Source organism: Phaethon aethereus (assembly GCF_964289735.1).
Source record: "Phaethon aethereus genome assembly, chromosome: 4".
NCBI classification, from domain to species: domain Eukaryota; kingdom Metazoa; phylum Chordata; class Aves; order Phaethontiformes; family Phaethontidae; genus Phaethon; species Phaethon aethereus.
This window is the reverse complement of record NC_138578.1, coordinates 48,807,650-48,831,254: the sequence shown is the minus strand read 5'-3', so window position 1 is coordinate 48,831,254 and position 23,605 is coordinate 48,807,650. Positions and strand designations below refer to the sequence as shown.

Genomic DNA, 23,605 nt, shown 5'->3' with positions numbered 1-23,605 from the left:
GAAAAGAAGTAACCTTGTCCCTTGTTCCCTGCAGCTCCTTCCTGGGTGGGTGACAATGCCTGTCGAAAGGATGCGGATGCGCCCCTGGCTGGAAGAGCAAATCAACTCTAACACGATACCGGGGCTGAAATGGCTAAATAAGGTGAGGGGGTTACGTGCATGCACATGTGTACTTGTGCTGAAGAGGGACTTCATAGCAGTGCCTGAGTTTTGGGTAGGTAAATCAGCTCATTCCTGGTTTTCAAAGGGGTGACATGGGGAGGAAGGGCAAAGCTGAATGCTTCCTGCTGAACCTGTTCCTCCAGCCTCGCCTGCCAGATCTGAGGCACCCTGCTATGGCCTGGTGGATCTGTGGCTCCTTTGAAAGCATTTTCCAACTCTTTGTTGCTGGAGTGAATGATTCTGGAGACTCTGCTAGGTTTTTCTTTTAAGCTGGGAACAGATGGCTCACCAAGTGAACAAAATGCTCTCCTGAGGTGGAAGTCTATATTCTGTGTTAGACTCCGGTTGAAGCAACAATCTCCTGTTTCAGACTTATGTGACTTTTCTGATACTTCTCAACCTGGGATAAAACAGGGTGACTTTTCCCCTGCCAGACCCAAACCTAATATTCCTGGTCTTGAGCTCTTACTGAGAGCTGTAGACACTTTGAGAGCCCCAACATGGGCTCAAAAATGTCAGTGCCCAATTTGAATTTTTTTTAATTGGCTCAATAAAACCAAGGAGTGTATTTGAGACTTTGAACAGTAATAAACCCTGGAAATAATTGCATGTGTTTTGTGGTGTGCAGGAGAGTAATTCACCACGCTGAAAAGCTTGAAGCAGTTTTAGCTGCAGAGGCTACTTTGTTATCAAAATGGGTGGAAATGCAGAAAATTGTGTGCAGAAATGTAGGACCTGCCTCTCTGGTTAAGACACTAACCCAGTTAGTCTGGTATCCTCCCTATAGTAGTAGTTGTGGTGCTCAGGTGTTCATTTTTAGAGTTCAAGAATGGCAATTAAGATTACCATTCTTCTGTTTCAGCTTTCAAATCCTCATGACTATAAAAATGCCAGGATCCCTTTAAATTTCAGCTATGAATTTTGTTTCTCAGGAACTTCCTGCATCAGTGAGTCTCACATGCTGTGGCTGGGTAAATAAATATTGCTTTATCCTTTCCCTAGTTAGCTGCCCTGTGAATTTGAGTAGGTTCTTGTTCTTGCATAATGGGGTCACAGCTGAAGAGGAGGAAGAGACCAGTTTTTACTGTTGTCTTTGTAATTTGAGTCCCACATTCAGGTCCCTCTGGATTCTTCTCTTTGAGTATCTCTGTTTCGGTGTCAGGTCTCTCCTGCTGACAGTCCATCCCTCCTATCCTTTGCTGGGCATTCCTGCCCAATCCTGAAATAATTTCTCTGCACTTAGTAGGGCACAGTATTTCAGATTTGAGCATATTACTCTTAAATACAAAGTTGTCATCTGTAGGTTATGTTCACGTAACCTTTTTCGATACACCCCAGGAATGTATTTGCCTCCTCTGCTCTGCAGTGTGAAAATGCTGCCCCTGTGCTAAGGGCTTCAATTTTCCAAGTTCAGCCCACCAGCCCATAAAAGCAGTTTGCAAGGCATGTCATGTTGTTTAATGTCTGCAGCCCTCTGATGGTGGTGGTACAGTGGTTTTTGCCTTGTGCTCCTGGCATAAAATGTTTGCATGCAAGAGCCGGTAGGAGACTTGGTCTTTAGTTAGCATATTCTGTATTGACCAAGGCTTGTCTCACAAATAAAGTATTTTGAAATGTTGGATTCTTTTTTCCTAAAACAAAGCCCTGGCTCCTACCAGAAAGAGGATATCAGGCTAAGTGGCCTGCCTTGAGGTTTATTAAACTCTGATTCCCCACCTCTGATTTGGCATCACTCTAGGTTGCCTTTATTGTGCTCAACAAGCTAATTGCACTTCTGAGCATTTCTGTTTAAAAATGTTTAAACATTCATTCCAACAATGAATCATTAAACCAAAAATATTTCTATTTTTACTGTAAATCCTGACCGTAAACAAAGCCATGCATGGAATCAATGATACAGTGTCATGTGTATTACAGCCCATTCTGTACCCACAGAATCGACTCTGGAGGCTGTAGGATTTGAGGATTTCTATATTTTATTCGGAGTTTGGCAAAGGACATTTCACAGTACAGAAAAGAAGGTGGGTCAGATTAGCAAGAGAATGGCACTTGTGTGTGTGCACAGCTTTTAAGGAAACAAGATTTAAATACTAAAGAAACATTCTGGGCTGGTCATTGGCTGTCTCTTCTTGGGGAATTTTTCCAGACTGAGAAAGGAATTAAACCTCTCTCAGTTAAAAATGGATCGGGTACAGCTGACTTACCTTATTCCTCCCCTACTGTCAGTTGATCACATTATAGCTCCTGCTTTGTGTTGCCCTCCATAACAGACCCCTCTCTATAGGGCTTAAAAAATAAATACTGTGTACCTACCTCCCTTGGTGAAAATCCTGCCGAATGGCATGAGGGAGGAGGGGAATTTCTTTACCTTCCCAGTGAGACAAAACTGGGAGGTGTGAAGGAAATTGCATAGTTCAGGTGGTGTGAGGAGGGGGCTAATGAGAAGTCAGTGTCCCTCATGGATGTGGAAAAGGAAATTAGAGTGGAAACATTCAGAGCAGCTGTAACAGGAGTCGAGAGGCAACCTGCTGCTTTGATGGATGCTTGGAGTATTACCCTCCAGACGGATGCTGTTGTTTAAAATTTGTCCTATGGCTTTCTAGCTGGTATGTGATCTCATGCTCATTCACCTGCTTGGAGCATTTTGCAACATTAGGGTTGCAAGCAGTGAATACTATTTTCCTCTTCCTGCTTATTTCTAAGAATGTGACCCCTTTTCCCTTTTGATGTCCCCACTGGAGTGAGGTAGCAATCCCTGTTAAGCTGCAAAAGTTTCGTGGGTTGTGCTTTTGACGTTAGGTGGGGCTAATTTTTTAATAGAAACACAAGACACCTACACAAATGTCCAGTGATGGAGCGCTCTACCAGGCAGCACATGGTTTTCCAAGTCTTAAGAGAAAGCACTAGTGAGCCTTTTCCTATTAAGGTTGTTGTTAGGAAGCATCAATTGGAGAAGGATATAGGTAAATGTTTGATAGTGTGTGAAATAAAAAATTAGTATTTAAATAGAAAGCATCTAGCTAAGTTAGAGCGGAACACACAACCGCATGGTGTTGCTGTAATCAGCAGTCTTGTGGGATTTCAGAGAAGATTATATATTTGATAGCTGATGAGAAAATCTGTAGTTTCTATATAGGTATGTAAAATTGTATGTGTATTATAAAATTACAATACACATGGATTCTGTGATTTTGTTACTTACATTATAATTTGCTCTAAGTCCATGTGCTTTGAGACATCTGGGATTGGGAAGAACTTTCTGTAATAAACAGAAGCACTGTAATCAACACTGAGACTGCTGTTGAGAGTGTCCTGGCACCTTCCTTTGAAGCAGTGACTACGGTTCATGATGACAGGATGCTATGTCTGGAGTCTTGTTCAATCTGCTAGTTCCTATAGAATATTTTGAATTATCATACGGAGTATGAAATCCATGGTATAACCTCCATAGCATTGTGTAGCATTGTTCAGACCTCTCCCCATCACTAACCATGAGAATACTTTTTAATTTGGTCAATTCTTAAAGTTCTTGTTGATAGAAATTGTTTTCTATGGAAGTATGAATTTTTTTCCATGCACATTATAGTCTATGGGAGAGTAAAGGCAAGGAAGCTTATTCTAGCTCTGACGAATACAGTAGTGCTGTGGACCACAGGATAGTGGGATTGAAGCTTTCTTTAGACCAATTCTACTTGGGGAAAGAGGAGGGCATCTCTGTAGGATGATTTAACTATGTAGAGGGGGAAGAATAAGGAGGCAAAAGGCATGTGAGAGAAGTGATGGGAATAGATCAAGAGGAAGAATGAGAGTGTGAGGGTGTGAAGGATAATGAGGAACGTGTTAAATCTGTGCTTTTACCAAATTAAAGAAAAGATGAAGCCAAGCGAGAAGGGAAGAATGCAGTTCTGAACAAGGGAATGTAAATGAGAGAAAGGACTGAAGGCAAGAGTTGAAGGATGGTACAAAATGCAGGCTCAAAAAGGCAAAGATCACATGGAAAGGAAGGGAAATAAACCTAACCTTGACACTAGTGGAATATTAACCAGATAGACAAGGAAGAAAAGTGGTTGTTGGAGGAAGGGGAAAGGGCAAAGGATTCATCTCACCCAACCACAGACATCTACAATGCAGTCCTTTGAATGAGCACTGCCTGTCTAGAGTTGTTTGTAGTCAGCAGAGAGAAATAGGCTCTTTTGGGGTGCAGCTGGCGTAGCTTAGGTGACCACCTCAAGAGGAGAGTGCATTTTGCTGGGAAGTGCTTTTCTCTTCAAAGACTCAGAAGTAGGTCTAAACCTGTAGTGGCAGTGTTTATAGCGCAAGATGTCTGCATGTGAGGCCAGATAAGATGTATTCCCCCCAACAGGGGAGAAAAAACATGTATTGTGGAACAAACTCCTTTTGTATGGCTTTGCAGAAATGAGCGTGAAGAGTTCTGAAGCAGCCCTGTAGGTCAGCACATAGGAATTTGTTCCCATGTTGTATGACATAAAAGCACATCTGACCCAGCATCCGTCTGGCCGAGTATCCTGTGTGCTAAGTGCTTGTGGAAGGATTATGGGAAACATGCTGTCCAGGCTCTGAAAGCCATTGGGCTCCCAGAGCTGGAGCTGCATCCCAAGACTATCATCTTTAATAGCTGCCAGTGTACTATCTTCCCTGAGTTTTTCTGATTCTTCTGGGAATTAGTTGATACTTCCACCACATAAGGCATGCCCTGGTTTAACTACATGTTGTGTGTTAAAGAAAAAATAATAAAAACACCTTCCTTTGAATCACTTTAAATGTAGTTCTCTTTGGCCTGAAGTTTCTAAACTAAAATACATTCAACTATCTTCAATGCCATGCTTTCACATGGGTGTCTTGTAGTTTTTATCGCCACTGGAGAGATGTCTACAGTTGGTATATTCATATGTCCATTTGCTTGGTGTATAAATTTGAGAGATCCTTTTCTTTCACCGTGCTATTATTTTACTATCTGAATTCTAAATCCCTTGAATTTGCTCTGTTCCTACGGTTGTTTAGTTTCATCTCTAATTTTTCTAATCATAAAAGTGTCTATGCTGCCAATGCTAGCCTTCGTTTGAATGTTTAGAAATGTGAAGCACTGCGTGTTTTATCCATGTGTCAGCTTGGAAAGTTGCCAGGCTCATCATCTGTGAAGGGTCTTCTGAGTAGTTCGTATACTTAAGGCTGTATTCTGCTTTCGGTGACGCCAGTGGATATTTTCCTATTGAGTTCAGTGGCAGTGGCACTGGGTTAGAAGGAAGCAAAACACTTGCAGATGCTGGAACTGTGCTTTTAAATAAGTGACATAAAGTCATCAGAAGATCCCTTAAGTCAGTCAGTGTTGGCATTTCCTGTTTGTTTTTCCTTCCAGGAGAAGAAGATTTTTCAGATTCCCTGGATGCATGCCGCAAGACATGGGTGGGATGTTGAAAAAGATGCTCCCTTATTTAGAAACTGGGCAATTCATACAGGTATTGGAACTCTCTTTCTGCAGGACAGATTGTCACATTGTTTTCCCTTTTAAAGTTACGTTTTCCTTCTTTCTTGACTTTGCTTCTACTAACACAGAGAGTGAATTTTAAGTTTCTACATTTGTGGGAGGCTAAGTACTTTTTTCAAAGCCCGCGATACTCTCCAGCTTCACTGAAGTGCCATAGGTCATTTGCATTGAGGAACACAGTAAAACTTAATTGATTTAAACGTTAACAAGATTGGGTTCAAAATTTTTGGGAGTAGAGCACACTCAGCACTTTGTAGACTTGGGCCCTTAGGCTTTTTATGCCTTTCTATGGATTTGAGCCAGACATAATAAAGGTAGGTGCTGTGCAAGCTTTTCCACATTGTTATGGAATCACATCTGATCTGCAGTGCCTTGGGTCTTTCTTGCGCAGAAACTGTTCATCATGTGTTCTAGAAATGTGCATGGGAATGAGATCACAACACTCTCTTGCAACCTCAGCTATTGTTTGAATGTTTGTCATGGGAACTGAAGGCTGATGCCTTGAAGTTAACCTACGCTGTTACTAATGTGCGCTAGGTTTTCAATTGCACATCGTGTGTGCCTAACTTTCTTTCCTTGCTTAGGAAAATACCAGTCAGGAGTAGATAAACCTGATCCAAAGACATGGAAGGCAAACTTCCGTTGTGCTATGAACTCTCTGCCTGACATAGAAGAAGTGAAGGACAAAAGTATAAAGAAAGGAAACAATGCCTTCAGGGTGTACCGGATGCTGCCATTATCTGAAAGACCTTCCAAAAAAGGTAGAGGGGAGAGCTTGTCAACATGAAAATGGTGTTGGGGGCATTGTTACTATTTTGGGACCTGCAAAATGTGCCGGTTCTACTTCTGCTGTGAAGCTGGATGTTTTTATCCAGATCCCCCCCCGAACTTAGGAACAGCTGTATGAAAAATGGGCTACATTCAGTTAAGAGAACAAGCTGCTTGGAGAGAGAACCAACATGATATGATACCCCCAAGCTGGTCATGTGTGTAAATTGTGTTAGTTCTGTTAAAGCCGATAGACTGTTCAGTGTTCAGATGCTAGTCCCAGGTCTCCTTCAGTCAAGGAGGATGATTAGGGGGATATTAGAGATCAGTGCATTTAACTCGGTTCGGCTCATTCAGAATACGGTGGCAGACATTTTCTTATCTTTTTTCAAGCAAGGGTAGAAATAAACTGGCGCTTGATTGAGCTGAGTAGGAGCAGTATGCTCTCTGCTCAGCACATTAAACCATGAAACCCCATTGTTAGTTACATAGCTACACCAGGCCACGAAAAAACAGCCCCCACAGCATGATAATGGTGAAGTGGGAAACTATGTTTGAATCTCCAGATTTAGGGATTAGGTCTCCCACCTGCCAGCAGAGGACCTAACCACCAGGTCAATCTCATGAGTATTTCGTTTCTTAAGGAGTAGAAACATTGGTTTCTTTATGTCTTTGTTACTGGTTTGTGGAGTAGAACGGTGGCTTCTTTAGTCCTCTGGTATCCTCTGGTGTCTAGGATTTTTGGAAGAAAAGATAACCTGCAAATCAAACGCATGGTGTTCCGCAAATCCCATTCAGTTCAACTGTGGCTGTTTTCTTAAACTGAGAAATAAAAGGCACATCTTCAGTTTAAGGTCGGTGTGATTGGAAGTGATGAACTCTGGTTTTTTTGAGACGGAATCACACTCTGAAAGGGAAATCAATCTGCAGAAGGTAGAACATTTGCTTTGAAACTCTTTCCAGTCTCTTGTCGATGATGTATTTTGTATGTTCAGGCATATTTCCCTGAACTATAACCTGTCCCATTGTGGTAGATTTCTCTTATAGCTGTAAGAACATCATGAAAGCTGAGATTCTGGAGATGGGGGCTGTAGCAGGAGACGATTCTGCAGCAAGTCCAGTTACTATAAAACTCTGACATATTTTGGGCCATGTATATATTCTCACATGCCCTTTCTACATGGCACATGGCTAAATTTATGTGTGAGTGAGAGCAAAAGAATTTGGCTGCAAACATTGCTAATTCTCAGTGCTATCTTGTAGGAGAGATGGGAGAAATTTCTGGGACACGTCTGTGCAAACAGTGGGGTAGAGCTGAGCTTTCACCAGCAGGTTTGAGTTTCCACATCAGGGTCTCATCAGGTCAGAGCAGGGGCAGCAACGCTGGGGTCTGCCGAGGCACACGACATTTTGTGAGTGTCATATGCTGTGTGGTTTTCTAGATTCAAAAGTCCAGCATGATTGCATAAACCACTTTTGCACGAATTATAATACATATTTCCCCCCCTCAGGTTGCAATTATTTGCAAAAATATTTGTTGAAGTTTATTGCGATTTCTCTTCATGTTAAATCAACGATCTCCCTTTTCCTATAGCTACAGTGAGAGGGTCACAAATGTGATGAGACATATATTTAGATTTTTTTTTTCCCCCTTTAAGAGTATTTTTCTCCCCTTTCCTTCTTTTCTTAACAGGCCTTGGTGATTAGTTTGTTACCCTTCCATATTTTTCACCTTGATTTTTTGACTGCAGTTGCTTTCCTCAGTCCCATCATGGTTCTTTTTTGTAGCCCTTTAAAAACAAAACACAAAACCAGAGTGTTCAAGGTGAATTTTTGACTGCCCAGGCCTTAAGGGGGGGGTTTAAAGTTAAGTAAAATGTGTTCTCCCTTTCCTAGGAGGTGCTGCCATTTTGAGGCATGTTTTGGGACTATGTGTTGGTGAATATAGAAAGTATGAAGGCTAACTCATGGCATACAGGACTTTAAGAAATCTTCCTTCTGTTGTTGCAGGAAAAAAAACAAAGTCCGAGAAGGATGACAAATTCAAACAAATTAAGGTAAGAAGTGGATGTTTAGTAGTGCAAGAGCTTGTGAAAACCATCAGTTGCAAATTTTTTTAATAGCCCCAATAGTATATTGTGGTGGATATTTGCAAATCTCTCACGCTTGTGGTTTGGTTAAATAGCTACAGTTACATGGGCATGGGATGTTGTTGGTTTTTTTTTTTAAAAACGTGAAGGCTGTTAGAGCCATGACGGACGTCATCAGTTGACACAGCCCTTGTGTTACAATGCCTGGAGGTTGGAAAACTGGCAGCCTTGGCAATACATTTGCCATTTGTTTGTCTGTGTAAGTACAGATAGAGTAATTACGGAAGGAATGCTTCTGAACAATAGAGCTACCTTTTAGAGCAATTAATTTCTGTGCGTAAGGCATTGGAAATTCATTTTCGTTTAGGCGAGGGGGAGAAGTTCTGTCAGAGCTGCACCTTCTGCTCATGTTCTGTCAGTTAGAAGACCTCCGTTGTAAAGCTCCTCATTCACTGCCCGAGATTTGTGGTTGTTCAGAGCACGGACCCAGACTGACGTTAGCTTTCCCTACAAAGCATGGTGTTTCCCAGCTTTCACACTTCTGCCGAGCACTGCTATGAGGTGGTCAGTATTACACACTGGCAGGATTTGGTTTACCTTTTATTTTTTCAAAAAGCAAACTGCAAACGTTTCAGACTTTCAGCCTTCAGTAAAGTTGGTGTTCCTGGGTTGCATGTAGCAGCCGTGTCTGCAGCAGAAGGGCAGCTGGGTCCCCTGCAGCTCGCTTGTGAAAGGCTGTACCACCCACACCTGGGCACAGGTCCTGCACCCGCTGGCCAGGAGATGCTCTGGGCCAGGTGAACCCAGAGTCCTGGGAAAACTCCTCCACTGAAATAGGGTTTGGAAGGCAGACACTATCGTGGCGGTTGTGTCTTGTGGAGTTACCTGTCAGAATACTGTGATTTTTAAATTGTCTTAAAGGACAAACCACCCTGTCTGAATCACACAACCCACCTGTGCCTGTTACAGCGTGACTCTGATGGTAGCCTGCGTTCAGAGGAAGCCAGTAGTCAGAGCAGAGCAGTGTGTGATGCCTGCCAAAGCTGGCAGCAGCACTTTGCTGTTCCCCTCCTTCATAATCTTTCTTTTAGTCAAAATGTTAAATGCCTGAAAAGCTGTAGAGGTGCTTGAACAACCTCGTCCTCTCCATTAAGATTAATCTCACCGATAGTCGTTGCTGAGGGAGTCCCGGTGATGCCTGTGAGATTAGTACATGTGGTGTTAGGCCTGGGAGTAGGTGCCAATGGAGCGATGCTCACAGCTTTTGGGAGCGCTTTCCTGCAGCTCACTTGCCCTGAGCTGCACAGAAGCACAGTCCAGGCAACGCAGGAGCATTGAGCTGAGCTGGCTGTGCCTCCAGCACGTACATCTCCCAGCGATACCTAGTAAGCATGCTGCTCACCAGCCACCAACTGTGGTATGGCCACTTAGCTCTTACAGAATCATAGAATTATTAAGGTTGGAAAGGACATCTAAGGTTATCAAGTCCAACTGTCAACCCAACACCACCATGCCCACTAAACCACATCCCAAAGTGGCACATGTACACGTTTTTTTAACACCTCCAGTGATGGTGACTCCACCACCTCCCTGGGCAGCCTGTTCCAATGCTTGGCCACTCTCTCCGTAAAGAAATTGTTCCTAATACCCAGTCTAAACCTCCCTGGGCGCAACTTGAGGCCATTTCCTCTTGTCCTATGCTAGTTACTTGGGAGAAGAGACCAACACCCACCTCACTCCTGGCTATTCCCTCTTATTCTGACAAATGTTTATACAAGCTGGCCTCCAGATATGCCTGGATTTTAAAATAGATGTGCTACTGTTAGACTGACTATTGAATGTTGAAGGCTATAATAGCAGAGAAGGGTGGTGGATGAATTAATGCAAATGAACGTTTCTGAGCATTGAAAGCTGCTTGTAATTGCTTGGCTCAGTGATGTGAATTCCTGAGATCCAAGTTGCGTGTTTTGCACTGAACGCCTTGCAGTTACCCTGAAAACCTCTCTTTAAGTGGAGGTGAGTGGGAGGCTGTTCCATGGTCTGCCTGATAACTGCAATGGTGTAATACCAGAGAGGGCGAAGCTGAGGATCCGAGTGCAGACCTGCGAAGGGACTTCAGCGTAGCAAGAGTCTCTCATTGAGCTCCGCCCTGTTGCCACTGCCAGACCCTGTGGGCTCCCACAGCAAGCGCTGGTGGGGGTGAAGAGCCCTGCTGGGCCTTGCTGAGCTTGACCGGGGTGCTCAGGGCACTTCCTGCCTGTCCCCATGGGTGTGAGAGACCTGGGCTTTACCAAATCCCTGCTCCGCGTTAGGCTGCGGCAGGGGGCTGCGAGCAGGTCTCCCATGTCACGAGTAGATCTCTGACCACTGGGCTTTGGGGCACATGGGGTCTTTCCATTAAAACTTGAATTCTCGGCAATAGGAGGAGGGCATAAGTGTCTGAGTAGCCTAGATAAAAATAGACTCTTTCCTTTGAAACAAAATTAAGGGCTGAACTGCCTGCCTGAGGCTTAATTTCTACCTTGTACTAGATGTATCCTTTTGACTATGCATGCAACTCCCCGTTGAGACATTTTTTAAAATGTGACACCTTTCCCCGTGCATTTAGCTTAGGCTTCCAGCAGGCATCTGATTACTGAAAATTTAGGTGATGTAACACCAACTGTGCCAATGCTCAAGTCCCATCATCGATCTGGCACCATCACCTGAGTTCCAGGCTGTGTATTTTTTTCTGCAGCTGGAAAGGTGCTATTAAGTAAACGTCCCTGTAACCAAGCCTCAGTAAAGCTGAGCAAGGTCCTGCGTGTGCAATGTTCCCGTGGGGGCTGCTGTGTTTGCTGGCACGTTGCACAATACCAGAGGCTTCAGTGTGCAGCCCTAACCTGTCTCTGCGGGCAGTGATTCTTGGTGGGTCCATAGCAGCTAATTTTATCTTTTCCGGCTCTCCAATTCTTTGACCTGCGGGTCGACACAACCGATGCAGCTCATCAAAGACCTAGTTGCCATTAGCACTAACTTTGCACTCTTCTGATGTGCAGAGGGGCCATGGGACAGGGTTTGTGTTTGCCTTGCTTAATGGTTGGGAAGATGCAGACTTGAGTTGAAGTGCCAGCTCTTTTTGAATGGATCACAATCACAGCATGTGGCATCCAGGAAAGACCTGTTACACTGTCCCCAGTTTTTTGCATGGTTAGCACTGTGAAAGGGCTGGCACCACAAGTCTTGAGGTTCACCTTTACCATGCCCTCGCTGAAATGCTTCAGAGCGGTGAAAATGGGCATGGCATGGCGTCATATGCAGCTGGCAGCTCTGCAGCTCTCTGCGGGTGTCTCTGGGTCAGCAGTGAGGCATAACTTCCCTTGCAGGACTCCAGTGCCAGCCCTGAGTAAGAACAGAAGCCTTTAGACTTTAACCAATAACCCCCTAAGGGAGCCAATACCAGGGAGGAGGTTGGACCTGTAGAGAATCCTTTTAAACGTGTTTATAGCTTTATCATGAGTTTATGGAATTAAACTTTTTGGTGTCTGTTCTGAAGGGAGTTTTTTAGATTTCCCACTCAAGTGTACCAGACCTACAGAGATGCATCTTGTGGAAAGCTCAGTGTATGTAGAACAGGTGGTGTTTTCCCAACGCTGTTGCCCTGTGGTAATGTTTATGATGTGATCTAAAAGGCTGTATTTAGTCTAAACACTTTGGTTTGCTTTCAGGCTTGCTGCAGAGAAAAATTAAGGCTAGAATTTAGTAATTGCTGTACAGAAGCTAAGGTGCTGAGAGATACAGCATGTTTGGAAGGACATGAGGATGAATATTAAATGGAGTAACATTTTAAAGAAATGTTTCTTTCTTGTTTGTTCCAAATGCTAATCTTTTGTAGTAAATAACACACTAATTTCTTGCTCTCTGAAAGCTCACTCTAAATCTGAAACTTAATAATAGCTTTAGTTTTAAAGCAGAAGATTTGGAAATGGAGTAGACTTTGGCTTCTTCTCAAAGAACTGAAATACTCGTTCTAAGACTGTGTCTAGCAGAGAGCAGGGGGTATATGGCAGGCAGAAGCGATATGAGTTATTGCCATCTCAGAACAAAAAGATGAACAGAGTCCAGGCTCCTAAAATAAATCAAACCTGACCCAACTGTACTGTTTTCATTCTAGCAAGAGCCAGTTGAATCATCTTTTGGGATTAATGGGCTAAATGATGTCACTTCTGACTATTTCCTGTCCTCCAGTATAAAAAATGAAGTTGACAGTACAGTGAACTTTGTAGGTAAGTACTCCTATGCTTTTATTATATGCTAAGCATACAGGTGACTTCAGGAACTCCTTTGACTCTGCCAAACTCAGCTTTCCATCAGCATTTTGCAGTTTGGACAACACCGCGGTTGCAGTCGGGTCAACACATTTTTCACTAGCCCAAGCCACACGAGGTCCTAGTTGTAGGTCAGCCCCACCACCTGGCAGAGACAGTGAGGAGCACTGAGCAGCGTAGTAGTTCCCCTGAGAGCAAACCACTTGCAGACATGCTCAGGTGGCTTTTCCTGGCATCAGCTTACTCCACAGGGTAGTCCTCAGCTATGAGGAGACCGTAACCAGTGTCACATGGGAATTAAACTGCAGTTGGATGGATGTTTCCCATTGCTCAAAGCAGAGGTTTGTATAGCGTACCGTTTTATTTGGGAGTTTAAACCTGCAGACGAAATGGAGGAACTTGGTTCTTTTTACGGCACCTCAGTTACAGAGTTCTTAACATAATTGAGCTAACAACAAGGATCAGCGAAGACTGCATTTAGAAACTGGTACATTAGGAATTAGCTGTCATCTCAGCATGTGAATAATTGGTTCTCAGTAGAATAATTAGTCTCGTTTTTGACAGATTTTTTTGGCTGAGGTTGTCACTGCAGCTAGGGCTCCTGGAAATGTGACCCATATACAATTTTCTCTAGAATGCCACTTTTATATATGTCAGGAAAGTATTTGAAAAATGTGTTAGTCTTCTGTTTGGAGAGATGGCAGAAATTATGTGCAGGGACTATTTTTGATGCCCATGTCTTAGATCGCAGGGCTTTGCATAGTCATTCGCCTCAAGTACTTCTGTGGCTGAGGAATTTGTGAATAGTTTTCCTCTCTTTATAGCAGTTCATTTAATCAGCTGTTGCTTTGTAAGAGCATTAGGACATGATTGTTGCTCCTGCAGAGGGTTTTGTAACGTGAAGAAATAGCACTGTAGTGCTGTTAGTGCTTCCCATTTAATGACTGACTCATAAACAAATCTGAAACACGCCAAGGCCAATATGCAGTCCCAGGGGGGAACTTCATACACTTTTGCTTTATTTTACAGTCTTAAAGTAAAACAAAGATCCATTAACAGCAGCCTTTGGAACATACCTGTTGTTCCCCAAAATCCACTAACGTCAGAGAGAGTCATTTTGCTGCAAAACATCTCAGTTTTCTACAGTACAGTGTATTCTGAACTCCAGTTTGATTTTATGCTGAGATGAATGCATGGTGCACATTAGAAGTTCTCAGTAATTTACAGGACAGGACCCATAGTGGCAACATCAATATCTAAGAATGGTCAAAGGTCTGTTGTAGAAACGAAGCAAGAGGTTCAGAGGAACAGAACTGAATTTGCACCTTAAGGGCTTTCATTTTTCTCTGGACTCAACAGAATCCATTTTCAGGGGTAGGACAGCAAGGCTCGGGTGGGTAACTGTTGTCCAGTGTTGTTTAAAAATGTGAAGTGTGCTGCTTATCCAGACTGGAAAGAGAAGTCCTTATTTAGGACTGCAAGCAGGATTTTAATGTAAACAGGGGGGAAAGGGTAAAATAGAGCTGTTCTGTAGAAAAGAGGGAAGTCAGCTGTAGGGGAGGAAAGTCACACAGCACCTGTAGTGTTTCTGACACACGTGCAGTTCATGGGAAAGTGATGGCATATTGCCCAAGTGAGTAGTAACTTTGCTGTGCAGGTTATCTCCCAGGGTGGGTTAGAATTCATCAGGTACTGAGGAGAAAGATAAAACAGTACAGATGGCCTGCTCATACCCTGATGGGGTTGCACAATATTGGTTTCTCCCAGATAAAAATTAACTCTGTGTGTGTGTGCTCTTGCCCCCCACACCCCACTCAATAAAAAGCAGGTTGTTTCAGAAGCAGGAAAGGTGGAAATACAGTGGGAAGGAAATATCTGGAACAAAATTGTAGTAACTGTAGTGATTCAGCTTCTAAGAAAACCACTATCCAGTATTTATGTAATTTTCTTTATTCTAGAATTGTCTCATAAAATACACATCCCGCTTTGCAAGACTTTCCAGTGGTTGCCTGGCACTTCACAAAGCAAAATGATAGCAGCATTTCTCTGGGAGAAAAACATGTCACTTTTCTTTTTCAGAAAGTCTTGTTCTAGTTTTGTCTAAAGACAGAAGGCAGGAATGGATTGTGTGTATACACATGTGCATTCATGTATGTTTATCTTGGTTCATCCAGGAATAGATGCTATCTTTTGCCTTTTTAAAAATTAATAATTAGAGTACTTAGGTCACTTCACAGAAGAGTCTCAAGATTGACTAGGTTTCATTGCCTACATTTTTTTGCCATCACGGGTCTAGAAAAAATTGTACTGTCTGAATTTCTAACAACACACCACCATCTTTGTACAGAATTTTTCTGTATAAAGGTTGTTCCTTTTGAAGCTTTATGTTCCAGTGAAAGAACTTCTATAGTCCTATCCCTTTCTCTTGGACAGCTGTGGATTCAGATCATCCTCTGACACAGCTCCATCTCCGTGTGCTCTTCAAATCTAGCTAGTGGCTTTCAGCTCTGTGCTGGATTAATGCAGTTGTCACATGTTCATACTGCTGGGATCGATGGGGCAGTTGTACAGGACAGAGGGAATTGTCTCAAGCATCTCCACAGAAGTGAGATTCTGGCTTTCACTGTAGTTTTGCTTTGCTCGGTAACATCTTGGTACCTCAGTTTATTCCCCTGTTTCAAAAGGGTGTTGTGTAGCACAGTTAATGTCTGCAAAGCATTTCAGGACACTTGCAAAACATCTGTGTGCCTTCACTTTGTAGAAATAAATAATTTTCCTTTGGTATTAAATATCAACTGCCTGGGGGGGGAATAGGAAAACCCTCTGTTAATAACTAACCAGACCGTAGCTTTCAGTCACAGACCCTGGGGATTACAGACTACAGGTACACCTGTGCTTTTCTACATACCATCATTGGCATTGCAAGGATCAGTGAGAATAAAGCATCTAATTGGAGGAGAAATTTTCCACAGATTCATGCCATGTATAAATCGGAGTTCTACCATGTTTTACATGATCATGTGGGCAGTTTTTTGCATGCCAGTTCTGGTCTTCTGGTGCGTAATTTACATGAGAGCATCTGGAAGCCATGGGATGTTGGCAGCTTGCAGGGTGAGGATGCTTTCCCAGCTTAGGAGAGATCGCTGTGGTCTGGATGTCCTGGTGGGACTGTGTTTCTGGGTGGAGGAGGAGTGTGGCTGTGGTCTTCCCTGGGAAAGGCTCTGGACAGCTGGTATGTCAAGGAGGGTTCAAGGATGTTATGTGTGCGAGCCAGGGGAGAATTAGGCGTTTTCAGTCTTCGCAAGTGGGGAAAAAAGGTGGTGGAAATTAAATAAATCACACAGGTTTCCTTTAGAAGTCCCACTGAAAGCAGGTGGTGGGCATGGAAGAAAATGCTGAGATGGTATTGAAGATTCATTCAAAACCAAGCAGGCTCCAAGGAGGTGTTATGAGTAACCAGTTTTTTATTTGTAACCCCAAGTTGTAGGACAGCCTCACCTTGATGGCAGCAGCGAGGAGCAGGTGATAGTTGCCAACCCTCCTGATGTTTGCCAGGTAGTAGAGGTGACAACAGAAAGCGACGAACAGCCCCTCAGCATGAGCCAGCTGTACCCCCTACAGATCTCCCCTGTCTCATCCTATGCAGGTAAGCATCCTGGCATTTTACACTCTTTCTTTGGAAATGTTTGGAAGACACTGGCGGAAAGTGGGCTCTTCCAGGGTAGCTGGCAAAGATCCAGAAATGCCTGTTTGGCTGCCTTCTGCATTTTTAATGAAACTCAAAAACTTACAGTCCTCTACTCATTTCACCTTGGGAAACAACTCAGGAGATCTGAGATCAGAAATGTGAGCTGCAGATTTTAGCCTGTGACTAATGGAAAAAGAACCTTTTTAGATGTAATGCAGAAAGGTCTTATCTTCTTTTATTAGAGGGGAATTTTCAGTGGTAGATATGACGTGGTGCAAATATAGCGTGTTTCCCTTGCCCCCTGACTTACTAAAGATTAAAGGTCTTCTCTGCTGTATCTTTCCTCCATGCTTAGCACAGTGGGCACAAAGTGCTGAGGGCTGCGCTGATGGTGTGTAATGCAAACATAGAGCTGAGGGCCCTGGGGGAGTGGATCTGTCTTGTTACAAATAGCCTGCAGACCAGAACAGCCATGTAGCGACTGATAACAAGTGGCCCTGCAAGCAGCATTGCGCTGGATGGCTGGCTTCCAACGTCTGCCTCCCATCTGGATGCTCCGATACCTAAAAAGGGGTGAGATAACAAGCTTCTCCCTGAGTCAGGGTGCTAATGGTTTCTCTTTTTTGTCTGGCCCCTTATTTTCATAAAACTGGTAGGAAGTCAGGAGTCTTTGGCACTCATTTATCCCTTATCCAAGTCTGACAGTGTGTTCAGAGGTTGCTGGGGGAGAACAGACGCAAATGCACACGTGGGCACACTACATAGATTCCCTGCAATCATATAAACCTTACTTCCATAGAAAGCAAGGCAAAGCTACATTTGAAAGTAGAAGTTTCAGATCCAACCTGACCTTCCTGTTGTGATGTGTTGCTAACTTGCAAGCCTCAGGAGATTGGATAGAAACAAATGTCATCTTTTTAGGCAAACTTAAGTATTAATTGTTCCCCATGCAATTTATCATTTTACACATGGTTTTGCCTTTGACTTACTAGGCTGAAATTACTTCACACATTTTTATAAAATGTGTATTTAGTAATTTTTGTCTTTGGGTCCGAGTGAATAGTATGATGTTCTTTTGAATAGCCTCCAACGTTAGTCTTACATGTGTTGATAAATGATTGTGCTTCCCAATGTGTTTAGTCTGTAATGGCCAAAGCATCTGGAAGGGCTTTGCAAACCATAAGGCAGAGGGGATGAGGGTGCTTCAACTTATTAGCAGCTGGGAGATGGGGCCTTTGAAACATTTGTCCTCTTTCCATATGCTTCTTGCAAAACTTTTCCTATCTATGTGAACATAACAAGAAGAAAATGCTTTCTTTTAACTTCAGCTACAGGATCTAAGCTCTTGGAACGCAAACGAAATCACTGTCTTGGTCTGGATGTCATGGTGGTTGCTTGGGCCGGGATGATAGAGATAGGTCTGGTGACTGGAGAACCACCCTGACATGAGCAAGTCATGAGCTACCTCCCCTAAAGTCAATGCAACAAGCCTGCATAAGGAAAATGAGGCATGAGTGAAGTACTTCTGCTGTCCCCTTACGTTGTCTTAGTATCCTGGTAGCCTTCAGCTGTCCTAACTTACACCAGGACCTGCTAGCCTATAACTAAGATAACACAGAGGTGATTTCATGCCACTGACATGCTTTTGAATGCATCTCAAGGCAGCTTTTGATGATCCTGGTTACTCTAGCTAGAGGCCAGTAAGAAGTGCAGTACTGCAAGGGTCTGTCCTGGGACAAGTCCTATTTAATGTATCAATGAGCAGAAGAGGTTTTGGAATACACACTTGCAAAGTTTACAGGTGACGCCAGATAGGGGACACCAGTTGATATGCTTGAGGGCAGGGCCACCATCCAGAGAGACCTGGAAAGATGCAGGAATGGGCCAGCAGAAACCTTACAAAATTCAGCAAGGGCAGGTGCCAAGTCCTGTGGCTGGGAAGGAAGAGCCCTTTGCAGCAATAGAGGCTGGGGCTGATGGGATGGGGAGAAGCTCTGCAGAAAGGCGGGTGGTCAGTGAGCTGAATGTGAGACAGCAGAGCACCCTGGCCACCAGCTTTCAGGAGTGTGGCGAGTATATCTAGGGAAATGATTATTCCTCTCTACTCAGCACTAGTTACACTACTTCTGGAGTCTTGGGTCCAGTCTTCAGACCCCCAGTCCCAGAAAGATACAAACAGGAGCAAGTGTAGGGAAGGGCTACTACTAGCATGGTTAAGGGCTGGAGCAGTCACTGTGAGGAGATCCTGAGGGACTGGGGCTTGTTCAGCCTGGAGAAGAGATGGTTTTGGGGACCTCGTAGCAGCCTGCCCCTACCTGCAGGGATGTTACTGAGAAGGCCAGGCTTTTTCACAGCAGTGTGTGGTGGGAGGATGAGAAACAGCAGGCATAAATTGAAACGAGATCTTGGTGCAGCTGGATATAAGAAAAAATGTCACCTTTCTCACCACAAGGACAGTCAGACAGTGGAGCAGGATGCCCAGAAAAGTTTTGCTGCCTCTGTCCTGGGAGGTTTTCAAGACCTGACTTGGATAAGGCCCCAAGCAACCTGATCCAGTCCTGTAACTGGCCCTGCCTTGAGCAAGAGGTTGGGCTATAGACCTCCTGAGGTCCCTTTCAGCCCTAATTGTTGTATGAACCTCTGTTTTTTTAAAGTATGCATTTGCCCTTGAGGCAGGAGTGAGGACATGGGTCTGTGGTTTGTTAGAACCCTGAAACTTGGAGGACAGTCCTGTGACTATTTCTGGCTTTGTCTTGCTCCACACAAACGTGTACAGCAGAACCATGGGAGCCCAGGCCCAGTGCTCATGGGTGTGCTGGGTAGAGCTGCCTGCTCTGTCAGGTGCTACCGCTGAATGGCAGGAAAGAGTATAACATAACAGCTGTGCAGGAACAGTTAGTTTAGCTCTTCTGAAACAACAACAAAGTAGCCTGAGGTATCAGCTGTCCTGCATAAATCTGTTTTATTTCAAAAACACCTCTAGTTCCTTTCTGAGGTTACTCAGGCAAATGATATGAGTGGCCTTTGTGAGTTTTCTCATATTTCCACTGACGTCTATGAAATTCACTTTTTTTAGTACTGAGGCTGTTGTCAACCTCCTCTTGTGTTTGACACCGATTCAAATAACCTCTGGATTGAAATAACCTCTCTAACTTTCCATGCCCGAGCGGCTAGCTTCCCTGGCTTTGCTAACTATAGTGCTATCTCTTGCTCAGCATTTTGTTATGTATAAACACCAAGGATGGATTCCTTTTCAGCTGCATCACTCTTTTTTTGTTGCCACATGTTTCTTCATGTCAAGGAATACCTGTTTCTTGTCTCTGTGTGGATTCCTCCTATTGATTCTATCTCCAGGGCCATTTCTCCTTTGCACGGATTAATTTCTGCCTCTCCTCTCTGCAGTATGGCTTAATTAGCCAGCTTAATCACGTTGGCACATCTCTCTTTACCTGGGCCAGTGAATGAGAAGCCCTGCAGAGTGTTAATTTCACAGGGCTTTGCAGTAAGATTTAACCTTTCGTACTGCTCCTCTGCTTACTGCAAGCTGCCGCGGAGACTCTGGAGTAGGGGAGGTGCTGGCTTTGGAAGTAGTCGTCTGGAGTAGCTGCCCGCTTCCTTGCTTCAGAAGGACTTTGGGTGCACTGGGGTGAGGCACGGTCCATGCAGCCTTAGCACTCGTGTTATGTCCAGTGCAGAGCACGAGGTTGCTCTCTGGGAAGGCAGGATTGTGGTTTATGGTCACAGGGGCGCAGGGGACGTGCAGAGCAGTCTGCATGGGCTAAAAGGGGTAAGAGAGCGGAGAGTGGAAACTGGGACTTTGAGGGCTCCCTTGCCTGCTGCAGTTATTCATCGCGTTGTTCCTTCAACCTTGCCATTTCTGGGCTCCCATTGGCCCAGGGAGTGCATGAGCCCTACCTGCTCAGCCCTGGTGGGGGGGTTGGAGAAAGACCTCTTCCTGTTGGTAGCCAGATGGATGCCTAGTGTTATCCGCCCAGGAAACAGGAAGGCACAGACCAGTCCTGAAAGAGGGGCTTGTGCCCCATCTCGGATGTATCTGAGCACAGCACTATCAACCAGCCCATGGACCAGAAGCCTGACTTTCAGGTGCTGGGAGACCTGCATTCCAACACTCTTGCTTGAAAATATAAGCAAAATTCCTGGATTTCAGTTTCTTCTGCAAGAGGGGGTTGCAGTTGCAAGAGGACGGACATCCTGCTGGAGCTGCACCTCTGTGTTTGCGCGCTGGTTGAAGTGATGAGCGTGAGGGAGGCCGTGTGCAGCGGGAGGGGGTGATGGGACTGGGGATAGTAGTATTTCTACATGTTCAAGTGGTGGGTGAAGGGTTGAGAAATAATGTGGGCACGGGTGGCAAAAGTGAAACGAGAACAGAGTATAACAAGAGTAATAAAGCGTCAGAAGTGACAACAAGCCCTTGAGGCAGCCCGCTGAGATAACAGTTCATGAAACAAAAACACAGTAATCTCCTCTGGGGTGGAGTTGTTGCTGGTTTTCAGGGAGATAAAAATAAGGATTTGGACAGAACTTTGCGCTTTGCCAGGCTTGGAGCTGCCAAGAGAAGGTGAGGGAGAAGGGGCATCCCCCGCTTGTGGGAAGCTCTTCCCTCTGCTCAGAAAGCACAAATCTACTTCTTCCCTCTCTGTTGCTGTCTTTTCCAGGATATAGCCATGTTAACTGTGATAACCATGTGAATTTACCCCAGTTCAATGCAGCTGTGCTGTCTAGCCCTTGGATTGCTATTGCTGTGGCAGGGGGTCCATGCTTCTCTGTAGTTTTCTGGTTGTTTGGCTTGACTTTTGTTTGCTTCCACTTATTGGAAGTAGATCAGGCCTCTTGAGCTGGATTTTGCTACTGTAGATAGATTAGCATGAGTTTCATTTTTGTTTCTGTTTTGTTTGACAGAAAGTGAAACGACTGACAGCGTTCCAAGCGATGAAGAAAATGCAGAGGTAAGTGTTTTCCTGGATTTTTAGCACTTTGGAACAAGGCCTCAAGAACAATGTCCTGAGGTATTCTTGCCCCTTCTCCATTTGCAACTCTCTCTATCAGTGGAGTATTCATTTTAATAATAGCTGGGGGAGAAAAATAAACCAGGAAGGTTCAAGGGAGACAGACATTTGGGTGATTGTCTGGCAGAATGGATATCTCTACAAGTTCTTCCCTCCTCATCTGTCCAAACTACAGTGAGATTAAATTGCACAATAAGATGTTCTGGAGAGCCATCAACAGTGCCAGCTATTTTGTTAAAATGATGCATTGACATTTCTGGGTAGGCAGTATTTTATCTTTGTTGAAAGCATGCTCGCTTTGTTTTCCTTAAATGGCACCTGAACTCACACAATTGGAGGAAAAGCTTACATGTATGATAGAAATGCAGCTTGAACGTTTGAGGTATGTGAAGCAAAAAGCTTTCCCGAGCGGTCAGTTGGGTATTGCTGGGTGAATGGAATCCGTGGAGAAAATACCCACTCCATGAACATTTCCTGAGCTGCGCCTATGCAAAACCAGCACTTGTCTTTTCTTTTGGGGCTGCCATGAAGTGACCAGACCTACTGATCGCCATGAGGCCAGGGGAAGCTCACTGAGGGCACTTAGATGCCCTGTGCTCCAACTGCATTTTTGCAGGCGGCTTCTTGCAAATCTCTCTCCTGCTGTGTCCCCCAGAAAGCCGTCTGAATCCTTCTTCTTGGAGAACTGCAGGTTGTTCAGCTGTATAACGGCATGACTAACCCTCTTGACTTAGTCTCTCATGCCGTGGTTAGGGTGGAGCCCCTATGTAGACTGCCAATAACGACTCCCCAAATCTCCTTTGACAGAACACGCCATTGCAGCATGAGTGATGGGGAAAGGACTGGATGGTCATCTTTCCTTGGCGAACCTCCTCGCTGTGATGGGGGACACACCATCAAGTGACAGTGGTTTTCCTGGCACCCTCTCCTGTGTTGACAGTTTGGGGGTGCTGTTTGAGATGTGTTGGGTCTCTGTGCCTGCCTTTGTGTAGGAGGACGATGGTAATGGAGGAGACACTTCTATTTGAAGCTCTAAGTATTTGTTCCTTTCTGCCCATTTTTGGCTCCAGCATACTGGGAATAAGGCCTTTATTTTCCATCAGAAGAGTGGGCAGAGCCTCTTGAGTGCTGGAGAACCACCATGGATTAGACACATGACTTCAGAAAGGGAGAAGTGGCTGAGAGTAAAGACATTCAAAGCCAGCAGCTAGAGGCTCAGGCTTTTAGAGACAGAGTAACTCCTGTGCAATTTGTGGATTTTTCTGCCTTCATCTTGTTACTCGGAGCACTTTCCAAAGTTGCATTCACTCATACAGTCTTTCCTTCTTTTTTAGGGACGACTTCATTGGCAGAAGAAAAACATTGAAGGCAAACAGTATCTCAGCAATCTGGGAATGAGGAACACTTCTCATATGCTTCCCAGCATGGCAACTTTTGTAGCCAATAAGCCTGACCTCCAAGTCACCATCAAAGAAGAAAGTTGCCCACTGCCTTACAACAGCTCCTGGCCCCCTTTCCCAGACATCCCTCTGCCACAAGTAGTGTCCACAGCCTCCACGAGCAGCAGCCGGCCAGACCGCGAGACACGGGCCAGCGTCATCAAGAAGACGTCAGACATCACTCAGTCAAGAGTCAAGAGCTGCTAAGCCTTTGATGGTGTGTTTTTATAGCTTTGTTTTGTTTGGTTTTGTATTTTACGTTTCTGTAGGAGAGGTTCATCCCTTGACGCACATGAGACAAATCTAAGGTGAAGCCTTGGCAATATAAAACATTGCTGTGTCCGACTCCAGTGCCGGAGTGTTTTTAACTCAGGACTCCAGCTGTCAGTATGTACACCTGAACCCAGGAGGATTTCCAAGGTTGCTACATAGGAAAACAACCCAAGAACTTTGGCCCACTCGCAGGTTCCAGTGTTTCATAAGAGGACCAACCAACCACAAGGGAAGTGGTGCTGCTGCGCTTCTTGCTGTCAAGGCTGTGATGGAACTGAAAGCCTCAGAATGGAAGAGAAAATGTGAACTAGCTGGAATATTTTTAAATAAAGAAAAATCTATTGT

The 23,605-nt window shown here is 44.4% G+C and overlaps 1 protein-coding gene across 1 annotated transcript; it reads left to right on the top strand.

Annotated features, from left to right (window-relative positions):
• Window positions 1–55: 55 nt before the first annotated feature.
• On the top strand, window positions 56–23,194 carry IRF2 (interferon regulatory factor 2; the record flags this gene model as incomplete). Its single annotated transcript, XM_081998765.1, has 8 exons — window positions 56–142; window positions 5,540–5,639; window positions 6,253–6,429; window positions 8,447–8,493; window positions 12,680–12,791; window positions 16,315–16,479; window positions 21,442–21,488; window positions 22,883–23,194. The coding sequence occupies 8 exons, from the start codon at window positions 56–58 to the stop codon at window positions 23,192–23,194; spliced, it is 1,047 nt and encodes a 348-aa protein (XP_081854891.1).
• Between the last annotated feature and the right edge of the window lie 411 nt (window positions 23,195–23,605).